General features: G+C 34.4%; 1 protein-coding gene across 7 annotated transcripts in view; it reads left to right on the top strand.

Annotated features, from left to right (window-relative positions):
* The window catches only part of cfap74 (cilia and flagella associated protein 74), a 74980-nt gene that overhangs the window by 40417 nt on the left and 21239 nt on the right, over nt 1-13324 (top strand). For all 7 annotated transcript variants that reach the window (XR_003674478.1, XM_028452709.1, XM_028452707.1 and 4 more), the window contains exon 22: nt 2370-2498. Coding sequence is in view for 6 of the 7 variants with exons in the window: in XM_028452709.1 (XP_028308510.1) it covers nt 2370-2498 (129 nt within the window). In the remaining variant the exon portion in view is untranslated. The remainder of the gene's footprint in view (nt 1-2369; nt 2499-13324) is intronic.

Genomic DNA, 13324 nt, shown 5'->3' with positions numbered 1-13324 from the left:
AAAATCTTTGAAATTTCCTCATTAGAAGATATACAGTATGCCTAAAAATAACACATTATTGTGCACCGTATTCAATTTATTTACTTTAAAAATGGGAAAATGAAGCAGAGTCTGCAACACCATCATCTTAAAAGCACAAACCCTGAGGATAGAACAATTCACCATATACAACATCAAAACTGGCACAAATCTCCACCTCTTCCAAACTTGACTTGGTTTTTCCTTCTGAACAGATTACGTTTTTGGCAATATCTCTTCAAACTCCTTAAAGAGATTACAACGCCGTGTTAATGAGCTAAAAGAGAAAAAATGTTTTTGCTATTGAACCCAACTTTAAAGTATAGTTCATCGCATTCATCAATACACGGCCATGATCTGCTGTTTGTTGTCACATATGGTTAATTGGCCCTCGACAGCTTCCGTAGATTTGACTTCATTAACAGACTTTCGACTTTTATCACGATGTAGTATTTTGAGTTTATTTTCAAAATGTTGACTTTAATCTCAACATTATATCGAAATTTAAACTTTATTCTCAATATTTCAACTCTATTCTTGATTTGCCCAAAATTCTTTTCTCCATCAAAATTGGCCCTAATCTGCTTCCGTTGGCTCATCAGGGAGTAATATAAATCATTTTATTTTCTCTAACTATTAAGGTATTTACACGATGGTAATAAATAGATAATTAGGATTGCCTACATCATTTCACAGGAAATTTGGCAAACCTTTTTACCATAATGTGGAAATAAAAAAGCAATCGGTGAGGTTGGTAAAGATCCATTAAGTTAGAATGCTACAATGTTGCACTGGAAGTGAAATCTAAACTAAAAAAAAAAAATGAATTAATTGTTAAAGTTCTACCACTCATGAAACAATTTTTTTTAAATGTTTCTTGTCAAAGCAAAAAGTGTGAATCAGTCTGAATATGTCGGTAAGAATTACTCCAGAGACAAACATTTTTAGAACCATTTTGTTGTACCTGTTCATTAAAGTGCCTAATTGCCCTGATTGATTAGTTATCCATGCACAAATATTCCTTATGGAGTGTTTTTTGAAGGTTACCACTTAGCTGGAATAGAGATAGTAGCTTAATATGCTCCAGGTGTCCCTATGAGTCCTTGCCATCAGGAAGCAGCCGTCTGGTTGACATTGCTCTAAATGGGTCACTCCATTTGAGAGGAAGATTGAACAATAAAGATCTCCTCAGTTTCCGTAAGCACAGCTCACCAATAGTTCAACTTTGTGTATTTCAAGATAAAAACTACACATAAAAATGGCTTGCTGCATAAAAATGTCACGAGTGTTTTCTTTACCAGCCTTTTTGTTCAGGGCTTAGGTTAAATGTGTCGGAGAATTCCCTAGGTGAGAAGCCATTTACACACACACACACACACACACACAACTCAGCTATGAGTGAGACTCATAGCCACAGGCACAGCCATCTGTTTGAGCTCCTGGAAAATGGAACGCTTAAACGATATGGACTTTATACAAGCTTGCAATGTATATGTCACTTCAACACTTGACTTTCATACATCCTTGTGGAGTCAACAAGATGTGTTTGGGGTTTTCTGTTATGTCAATTAGGTAATGGATGGATGGATGGAACGTAAATTCAGAATTGTCTTAGTTTCATTATTATCCCCCGCCACAAAATGTGGAAGGGACATATAGGTTTGAGCTCCGTCCGTTCATCCGTTCTTGCGTCCGTTCGTGCGTCCGTCCGTCCAAGTTAATGAGGACAGCTTTTCTCAGACACCGTTTAAGATTGGATAACCAAAATCAGTGTGTGGCTTCAGGGTATTAATACCAATCTACGGGAATCTCTTCCCCTAGATTGGTAATTTCCTTGTTGGCGTTTCATAATAAAAATGTCTATTTCTGACGGTGGCTGAGGAGCGGCGTCTCCATGGTCTGTAGATGCGGCCATTACAGACGAGACCTTGTTCGCTCTCGTGGTTAGGTTCACGCTATTATATGATATAAGCATTAGCAAATAAGTAGGTTTTGAGTTTAGTTGCTTTTAGTGAGAAATAAGGAAACACCTCCACATAGAATGGCAGACATCTGTTTTAAGCAGCTATGGTGAGACATTCTTCAAAAATCACTGTAATACAGTCAAATGGGTTGTATATCAGGGCTGTGAATGTCCGCGACATAACACATCCAGAGTTTACAGTAGCGGTCCTCCTCAGGTCACAAAGCACTGCCATCTGTTCCTTTTCCTGAACTGTTTATTTCTGCTTCTTTTTTTTAGCAATGTATTATGAATTCATGAATCCTTGGCCTTCCCTTGGTTCCCTCTTTAATACCTGAGCACTTATATGTTAGCGATAAACTAATCAGGTTGATTTTTTGTATTACAGTGCCAGCACAGCTCTAAAAGTGAACTTCGATGTGCGCCCAGAAATGAAAAAACACATGGAGATCCTGCCAAAGACTGGTTTCATCCAGGCTCAGTCAGCTTTTCACGCTCAGCTGAAGTTCATGCCAAGGTAAGAAAGGATACACACAGGATGCATTGATAATAGAGTCATTGAAGCAAGGATAATCTTATTTTAGACTGAGCTGATTCAAATTCTTTTAACCTTCGTTGGAGGTGTCAGTGGTCTAAAATAGGAGAAAACATTCTATATTTTCTCAGCCTTTCTTCTTGATGACATTTATATTTTATTGTTAAATCAGCATTGAATCTTAATGGTTACTACCATAAGAATAGATGATGAGGGGATATATTTCACCTTTAGTCAATACTTTCAATTACATCTTTACTTATCCATGTTCAATTACAACTCACTTACGTTTACATTGACTAGCATTTTTTACAATTACAATTAAATTACAATTTTTTTTATCCTCAGAAATTGAAATTACAATTACGTTCTCAATTACTAAAGTGCAATTACAATTAATCACAATTACTGAGCCTGAAATAAATCTCTTATAATAACAGGTCCTAAATCAGCTGTAAAATACACTATAAACAAATATCCATCGTCTAATTTCTTTAATATCTATTGGTTACCTTGTTAGTTTTCCTGATCAACAAAAAATATAGGTTTTAATTTTTTTTGGTCTTGGCATCTGAGTTTTTTTTGTGTTCGTATAGCCCTACAATTCAATTTTTCTTATCGGTAAAATGTGAGAAATTTTATTTTAAATATATTTTAATAATTGTTAATTACATATGTGTAGAACTGTACATAGAACTCAAACATGGTTCCACAGTTTTGCATTAAAATATAAGTGCCATTATTTTGAGAATTTTCATGGCAATTACAATTACAAAATCAATTATCTAAACTCAATTGCATTTTAATTACGATTGTGACAGCAACACATTTTTCATATATACAATTACAATTAGATTTACTCCATAACTGTAATTCATTATCAATTACGTGATTAGAATTATAAGTGACCACAACCCTGGACACTACTACCTGTGCCAAGGAACTCTCTCTTTACAGGTCATTTTTGGTCCTATACAACATGTGACAGGTCCGACACACACTCAAGGTCACACTTTGTATCCAATTATCTCTAAAGGTGTTGATATATCTGCTGCTGATGTAATAGACTTAGCTCTATGATCATATGATCTGGCTTTCTTGATGTAAAGACTGCAACATTGTTCCCACCTACCTTTATGTGTCTTGAGAAAAAGGGACATAAATAACAACAGCTGTGCAAAGTTAATGGAAGCCACAGCCATGACGCCAACTTTGAGTGTGGAGGCGGCTGATATACTCTTGGATGAGGTTATTTATTAAAAAATCTGTAACGTCATAGATGCTGTGGCTCCAAATCAAAAGTAAGAGAAAAATAAAACAGACATAAAACTCCTTGGATGAAGACTGAGATAGGGCAGAAAGTCTAATCGAGTTGTAGAAAAACTGAGTCTAAATGGAGTAAAACAAAACTCCAAATTCCATAAATGTGAGAAAAGAAAGTGAGGCAGCAATAGTTCTCTGTAATTATTAACAAAGGCATCAACAACTTTTAAACATTGTTCTGACATGTTAACTAGTCAATCATTGGTTAAGGTATCTAGTTAACTAGTGCATACAATTGTATGTTTAGTTAGTGAAGGCTGTAATGCTCTCTAGCAAAAATGGCTTAAACTAGTGAACTAGTAAGCATTCTCACTAGTTCACTAGTTTAAGCCTTTTTTTGCCCTTACTAGTAATGTTATTGTTAATTTAAAACGCTGACAACTCTGTTTAATGTTTTCTAAATGGTGACTTCATAAAAAGAACATTGAATATCCTTTTTTTTTAAATACGCTAGACAAATAGATTTGCCTTGCAGTTAATTATCACCTGTAGAGGACTAGTCAAGTGTTACATTTGACAAAAGTTTATCCCCAGTCAGCACACCTGTAATCTGAGGGCAGGCTTTAGATAATGGTTTCTAATGACTTTAAAGGACATGGTAATTCTTTCCAACAACAGCCCAGGATCTATATTTAGGTAGAGAGGCAGCCATTTAACTGTGTTGTGCACAGCACGAGAGTGGACATGGACGCCCAGGGCAAGTATGAGAGGCACGCAGAATGTAAAAATCTGCCTGGGCTCTATTATTTTCCTGCCCACTCTCTTTGTTTCTTGAAACGCCAACAGCTTAACTGCTGAGAGAATAAAAGTAGCACAATATCAAGAGATAAAGATACACAGATTTTATTTAAGCCAGGCAGAAATTCAAAAGTTTATATTTAACATTAGTCTTTATTTAGAAGGTTTTTGCATCTAGAAATCAAACGATCAGTTATTACGGTTAATTAAAGATGACATTTACTGCTGATTTAAATCAATACAGATTACGTATAAGATTATTGATTAATTTATTATTTATCATTGAGGGGTCTAAGGTTTGTGCATATTTGATTTATTTGGTATATGTATATGAGTTGTTTAATGTGCATCAAGTTTAGTATTTAAAAGAGAAGGCAGAATTTTATTTGGACATTTATTTTTAGAATTTGGTTTCAAACTGTGTTCAGTGATAAACTCTATCTGACTTGTCTTGCCGTTTACATAAAGCTTGTTTTTGAGACTTTTTGTAGTTAAGAATTACTGACACAAAAAAGGCCCATAAGCCCACACCAAAAATATCAAAAACTATATTTTCATTGATTAGGGAGCCTAACAATGTAACCATTAGATAGGAAAAAATTAGATGATAGATAATTATTTTTTATGTATTTTACAGCTGATTTAGGACCCGTTATCATAAGAGATGCTAACAGAAAGCTAACACAAGAGGAAGGTTACATTTTATTAGGGTATTCATTTCAGGCTCAGTAATTGTGATTAATTCTTAGTAATTGAGAACATAATTGTAATTTTATTTCTGAGGATAAAAAAAATAATTGTAATTTAATTATAATCTCTCTTTATACAAGAGACAACTGGGAGAAGATGCCACTGAGTGAATCAGCAGTGGTTTTAATGTGAGGATTAAAATCCATCTTTTTTTTTATTTGGCTCTCTAACATAACTACAGCTTCCACCCCCTCCTGACTCTCTTCCTTCCTTCTCTATCACACTTTCACTCTCTGTTTTTGCTTCTGCGCTGTCTTCTCCTACTCGCTCTCAGACACACTTCTCCCTTTATTGTCCTCTCACACTGGTTGTCAACTAATCCACTCTTTGTTTTTTCTCCTATATTCTTCTTTACTGCGTCTCTATCTACGCTTTCAATCCATTTCTTCCTCTTACTCCAATAAGATCTACTGTATCTGCTTTCCTTTATTTTGCAACCATCCATCACTGCTTACTGGTATATGTTTTCCCTTATTCAGTTTAACAAAGAATTACCAAAATGCAGAGGTGAAAGTAATGGATTCCAAGTACTCACGTTACTGTAATTGAGTTGCTTTTATGGGTACTTGTACTTTTTTGAATATATTTCTAAATCAGTAATCTTACTTGTACTTAAAGAGTAACTAAACCCCTGCTTTCTCCTGACTTGCCACTAGGAGGGAAATTTAAAAAATGCCGTGATTATGGGCGGGGCTCCTGGAGCAGTTAAGACACGCCCAGTCTATGCTATAAAATCTCCAATGAACAATCTATGCGATGCTAACTAGCTACTCATTACTCAATATACCTGTCTATTCACTCTTCTCTCAATCCAACCTACTTACCACAGATTGTAGAGCCCACAGGTAACAGTTTTTATAAAAGGGGCGGGGCTAACAGTGCTTGTTTGTGACGCAAGATGGTCCCAAAACGTCACATGACCTTTTTCTCAGCCAATAGTAAAAATCAATAGTTATAGCCGAATTTCAACCCATAGAGGGCAGTCACTCTGACATTTTACAACTAAATATGACAAATACTTGTTATTGAAAATGTTTTGGGGTTTAGTTACTCTTTAAGTATGTTTTGATAAGAAGTACACTAATTCGTTATATTTCTACACCAAACCATTATTTTTGGTAATTATTTTTTATTTCCAAATGAAACATATCTATTATGTTCTTAGTTGTGCCATTTCTGATCAAAGCCCAGCTACTTTCTTGGTTTCATGGTTGTGGTTTCTACCTATTACGTTGTTACCCACATGGCACATTTGGCATGGCACTGTTATAGAGTTCATAAATTTATACTTTTTTTTTTTTAATGTCAAATTGAATTCATTGGTGGTATTTTATTTTAAAAAGAATTGTACATTTTGACATATCTTTTATTTTATACCGATGCCTTTGTGGAAATCTTTATACATGAGATGTTTACTGTATGCAAGGGAACCGTGGCAAGATTTATTACCAAAAATAAACGTGGGGGGTGAAAAAAAGTAGTAACTTTTACTTTGAGTACTATTTAATTGAGCTACTTTTTACTTGTACTTAAGTATTTTATGTATGACTTACATGTACTTGTACTTGAGAACAATTTCAATCAAGTAACAATACTTCTACCTGTGTAGCATATGTCAGTACTCACTGCCAAAAACTGGCCTTAGTTACTCAAGTTAAATATTGCTATATAACTAACTTGGAACTGATTGGAAGAATCACACACCTAAAAAAAAACTAGTAACCTAATTTTTAGGAGGGAAACCTGAGTGGCAACCAAAAATTAAAAATAGACCACCTTTCAGAAAACCATCACAACGTGTTATAAAACTTTTTTCTAGAGGTCTAGAAATATTTGTGAAAGACAAAGTTGTAGAAAACCAACAGTCGGAGAAACAAAAACTATGTTAAGCATAACGATATAGCTCAACAGCATCTTAAAATAGACTTGTTCTGTTGAGAAGGAATTCACATGTATGAGACAGTGGATGGAGAACAGCTAGAAGTTCCAACATGTCAATAGAATTGGACCTACTCTGAGTGTGTCATCTTTGTCATGGTTGGATTTTGCCCTCCAGTCTGTTGATTTATTCTGTAGGTTTGTTTTTATTCTACGATCAATGGTCTTCAGTATACTGTATCATTTAAAATGACATTGTCAAGTCCTCCGAAGGTAGCCAGTGATTGGATTTCCATATTTTAGTGAGCACCACTGCTTTAATTATTGTTTTATTCACACACACACATGAGGCATGGCTAAATGTGGATCCTAAAATGACTCACAGCCTTCATTCTTCACACAGGTGTTTGCTTCATGTCTTACGGTGAGCACATATCTGGCTTGTGGCTCTGAGGGATTGCGTTCTAGCTGCCTACATCCTTCAGCGTCTTTCCCTTTGCTTCATCCTTCTCCGCCTGTCTTCCTCCACCTTTATTTGTCACCATCCAGCCCACACTTTTCACTCACATTATTCATAGCATTTCTGCACAGAAGCTAACCAACGAATTCCCTTTTCTGCAGCTATAGTGGCTCGAACGTTTGTGACCTCGCTTTTTGACCAAGAGAGATGCTGCTCATTTACAGTTGATCTGTATTGGTTTTAGATATTAGAGACCTTTTTCTCAAGTTTTTCTTGGGTTTACTTTTCTAGGTTTTGGTGCTTTTACTTATCAGATCACAAAGGTTAGAAGCAACTTTGTTTGCACTTTGATTTAACTCAGACTCTTTAGTTAAAGCTCCCTGAAATGGTGCCAGAAATACTCAATACAATTGTTCATGTGGATTTGTTGGGTTTTTTCTTTGTTCTTCAGAATTCTATGTTTTGATAGCGCTTCGAGAGGACTATTGTTGTCATTTGTGCTATATATTAATTGAGTTAACTATTATAATTATGTACAGTGGATACAAAAAGTGTATAGGTCACATTAAAGGTGGAAAAAATTGTGAAATTATTTATCTTGGTGTAATTTTTTTACATCACAAAAACCTGACATTTGAACAGGGGTGTGTAGAATTTTATTTCCACTCTATATATATTTTTAATTTATTATGAAATATAGTATTTTATATATTACTTGTTCCCTGTTATGAAAATGTGTTATTTTGTCAGAATGATTTGGGGGACAATGGGAGCAGATCAGGGCTGGGCGATATATCAAGATTCAAGATATGTTGAGTTTCCTATTTCGGCGATATAGAACATTATATTTTTGCTCATAGAAGCAAAAATTGTTTGCACTTTGATTTCAGACTCTTTAGTGACCGTTTCCCAGCTGACTTCCTTCGATCATGTTCAAAGTCAGCCATTTTTTATTTTGGAATTCCTGTTGTTAGAGTTTGACTTCCTGTTTTGTTATGGTGAACTAGGTGGTTTTTAATAAGCTTTCTTATAAATAGTGTCATATTATGATCTGAGAGGCCAGTAATAAGATTCTATGTTTTTAATCAGATCTATCAGGGTTTCAGTCTTTCTACTGACTCATTTAGGTCCATCAATCAGCTGTTGGTATTTGAATTTCTTCATAATTGATTTTAGTTTAGTTTTTTCCATTTTTTTGTAGAGAAAAAGAGTGCCTTTAACTTTGATTTAAAAATTAAATCCCAGGCACTCCAAATTTACATTTATTTCAAACTTTAAAGTCTTAAAATTCTCTTTAATATAGATTAAAACACCACCCAAACTGCCTTTTAGCGGGTGTAGCAGGCCCAGTTTTAATGCAACGTAGGGGGATATATACTGTAGATCATAGAAAACTAGAGAAGCTATGGAATAAACACATACAGTTTGGCTAAACTGCTGTGTTCAGCTACTTGAATATATATATTGTGTGTGTGTGTCTTTTTTAAAGAATGTATCCAAGCCTCTCATTCAGGGCGTGATGATTTGTTTTCAAACTAATGAATTGCATCTGCAGTTACTACTCACTACTTAAGTTGTTTTTTTACTCAGATACTTATTTTTACGAGTACTTTTTCTACTGCTTGAGTAATTACATTAGAATAGAATATAATAAACCTTTATTGATCCCCATAGGTGAATTCACGCGTTGCAATAACACCATAGAATAGCAAAAGTAAACAGTAAGAACAAAAATAAATACCAACATAGGATAATAGTGCATATATACAACTGTAGGACAGACATGAATTAAAAAAAGATAAATAGAATAAAATAAAATACAATTTAAAACAAAAACTAAACAACAACAACGGCATAAAAAACACAACACTCATCAATTATGAAGTAATAGTACTTTTACTTGAGTGCCGTTGTTGTTTACACTACCCACCACTGCTCATTTGAGATCAGACTTTAGATGGCCACACCATGTTGCCTAGCTCCCTGGGTCTGACCCCTCTGTGCACAGAATCTGAACTTTGACACTTTATTTTTACAGCACAGACTGATGATAGCATCATCTAGAATAGGATCGCTTGTTTGCTTTGAGGTCTAATCTGTAAAGAGCAGGCGATGGGTTCAGCAAGGGCACTTCCGGCCGATAAAAGGGAGATTACAAGGATGATTTACTCCAGATTACACTGTACTACTTACTTATACTCTAACTGTTAGTACTAGGCTCCCAGCAGCAGATGGAAACCTAAAATGTAACGTGGGTTGATTGAAAACAATGAAGGAACACTCACACGTTTGTCAGAATATTTTCATAGATTAGTTCTGTAGGTGGTTATTTATTTTTATTTTTGCTTTTGCATTTGTTTTGACAAAGTGGAGAAAAAAAAAAATCCTTAAGCCTCTTAATCCGCTTCCTAATCCTGTTGGTAATCACTTTTTTAATGATGAAGTGAAATCCATACAAGATTCCTCATTGAAGAGACATATTTTTAACGCACTGCATTATTGTTAAGACTCTTTGAAATACTATTTTATTTGTTTTTCTTAGCATTTTGGAGGCTCTTACCATTGTCACCTTTAAGATTTTTTTCACTTTTTCATCATCGTCATTGTTAAATCCTTGCTTTGAGTATGCACACTTCTCACACTTTTAGTTTCTTTCCCTCATTTATTTGATGCAGGTGAAAAACCTTTAAACAAACAAACACCACTTTAACTATACAAGAATAAATATAATTAATACATCATTGAAAAAACAGGTTACAGAAATATGACATGACAATTACAGTAAATAGCCTGTTTAGCAAGTACTCAATATATTAAATACATTTACATTAGAATAGAAACTATTTGAATGGAATTATTAACCATTTCCAAATTAATCATTGATCCTAAAAAACATTCATCAGGTCACTACACTGAAATTATACACTAAAGTAAGGTTATTCAACCTTGGGGTCATGACACCATGTGGGGGGTGGTCTGGAATTTAAATGGGGTCGCCTGAAATAATTGAAAAAAAAGCTACTGATTTACACTTTAAATGTAATCATTTATAATATATATATATATATATATATATATATATATATATATATATATATATATATATATATTATCACTAATAATAGCTACTCTGTTTGTAACACAGTTTAACAAACATGATTTAAAAAAAAAATAATTGTAGAAGGAAAAATAAAGTATTTTGTGGTCACGATACAAAAAATTAAAAAACTTATACTAGTTCACTACTAACTGATTCTTAACACAGCACACGATTTAACAAACGTGATCAAAAACTAATTGTAGAAGGAAAAATAAAGTATGTTCTGGTCGCCAGAAATTTGTGATATTAAAATGGCGTCGGGATCCAAAAATCTCCAAGTTGCAAAGTTACATCTAAACACTATTAAATGTCCTCAAATGATCTTCAACTGGAATTAAAGCCTGTGTTGGAGAATGACTTTTAGACTGTGGATAATCTGGCTTCAAAGGGAAAAACATACGCAAGTAAATCTGCACAGACAGGACATTTGACAAATCTGAAAACCTCATCCATCCACACAATTCTTTCCTGAGCATATGGCCCTGGCGAGACCCCACCAGGCTTTTCCACTGTGCCCTGCCAAAATAATTCAAGAGTGACTCTCCAGCAGCGATTCTATTAGTGAGCGGAACAACAGTGCTGTCTTAAATACACCCTCTGTGCTCGTTGCTTAAGATAAGAAGAGAAAGACATTTAAAGAGCATTATATTTTTGGGGGGAGGGATAAGAAAGATTTAGAGAACTGGGTGACTTCGTGCAGCAGCGTGTTTAATTAACTGTTTTAAATCACCACACAAAAAGAAAAATCGAATGAAGGAATAGCTTTATTTGTCATTACACACTCAATAGAGCAACAAAGCAACAACATTTCATTTCAGTTTCATCCCGTCCAAAAAAACATGAAAAGACAATCACATAATCACATATAACACTTATAACATGGGAGGACAGGAGCGGGAAAAATGTGGTTTGCCCCGTATTTAGATGAAAAAAATGGGATAAAAATAGAAGGAGAGGTGAGGGGGAAAAGGCAGGTTTTAAACTGAATTCCCTATTGGATAGGAGAGTGTGACAACTAGAAAAAAAAACCTCCTCGGCGTACATGCACAAAGCAAAATGGATCTGGGAGAGGGGTGTTGGGGGAGGGGCTAGGGCGTAGAGGAGGAGAGGATTTCCCGGGTGTGCAGGCACTTCTGGGCGCTCCACGACGCCTTCCTAGCTTGGAGGGGAGGGCGGAAAAATCCTTAGAAACCAATCCTCGTTTTTAACAGATTTAAAAAATGGAAATACGTATTTTATAAAAAGCTTATTAGGAAAAACATTTTGTTTTCTTTTTCTGCGACTGGTTTTGAGTTGACTGATTTAAAATAGATTTGAGACATATACAGTAATCAGAGCTGTATATAGGACTGATATATTCTACTCAAGTAGAAGCACTGTTACTTGGTTGAAATCATACTCAAGTACATGTAAGTCATATATAAAATACTCAAGTACAAGTAAAAAGTAGCTCAATTAAATAGTAGTCAAAGTAAAAGTTACTACCGTAGTTAGTTTCACCCCCACGTTTATTTTTGGTAATAAATCTTGCCACAGTTCCCTTGCATACAGTAAACATCTCATGTATAAACTTAAAAAGGAAGAGACCAAATCTTAATTATTTTCTACAAAGACATCTGTACAAAATAAAAGATTTGTCAAAATTATTTTTTTCTAACAAAATATCACCAATGAATTAAGTTCAAAAAATGTATCAGGCTCTAAGTATAGATATATTTATGAATTTATAACCTAGAGTCAATGCTGTTTTGGCGCGGTACATTACATTTAATCTGATCGCTTGACTATGATGTGATACATTTGGTTGTTGTCAGGTCATTTCATTTTTGTAGTTTCACAATGTCCGTTGATCATTTCAAAACAAAAAATAATAATTTACTCAGTAACGGTTTGGTGTAGAAATGTAACAAATCACTTCTTTTAAAACATACTTAAGTACAACTAAAATCACTGATTTAGAAATATATTCAAAAAAGTACAAATACCCATAAAAGCAACTCAATTACAGTAATGTGAGTACTACACTGGGTATGAGTCCTGGACATGGTTTGTGCTGTCACAAAAAAAGGTCTTAATTCATTGCAAAATTCAACAATAACAGTGCAAGAAAAGTGTTGAAAAATGTTTGTGTGAAGCATGTGCAACTCCAATGTACATCTTGAAACTTGATGTTATTGTATTTGCAAATTATTGTAATGAAAAGCAAAAATGCATTCATTGTAAATTTTAAGAAATGTGGAGACAGGACCAGCTATAAGGAGGCATCAATAAAGTCAGCAAAATGATGGTCCATTGTTCTATGAATCTGTGATAACCACATTTAATTATTCTTCTGAATATGATCCACTGTTATCCAGGAAGTTTATTATTTGTGCCATAGTACATAGTCATCTTAAAGATGTAAATCCTTGTTTTAATCAGGAAAAAATGGGATAAAAGTGACAAAAATGGTGGAAAAGGTAGTGAAATGGGTTAAAAGTGTCAATATTGTAACAATTAGTTGGCAAATAAAGTTGTGAATGTGGTTAAATTGGCAATAATAAACATGAAATATGGTGA

This window comes from Gouania willdenowi, chromosome 7 (genome assembly GCF_900634775.1).
Source record: "Gouania willdenowi chromosome 7, fGouWil2.1, whole genome shotgun sequence".
NCBI lineage: Eukaryota > Metazoa > Chordata > Actinopteri > Blenniiformes > Gobiesocidae > Gouania > Gouania willdenowi.
The sequence above is the reverse complement of the archived record's forward strand: the minus strand, read 5'-3'. Positions and strand labels throughout refer to the sequence as shown.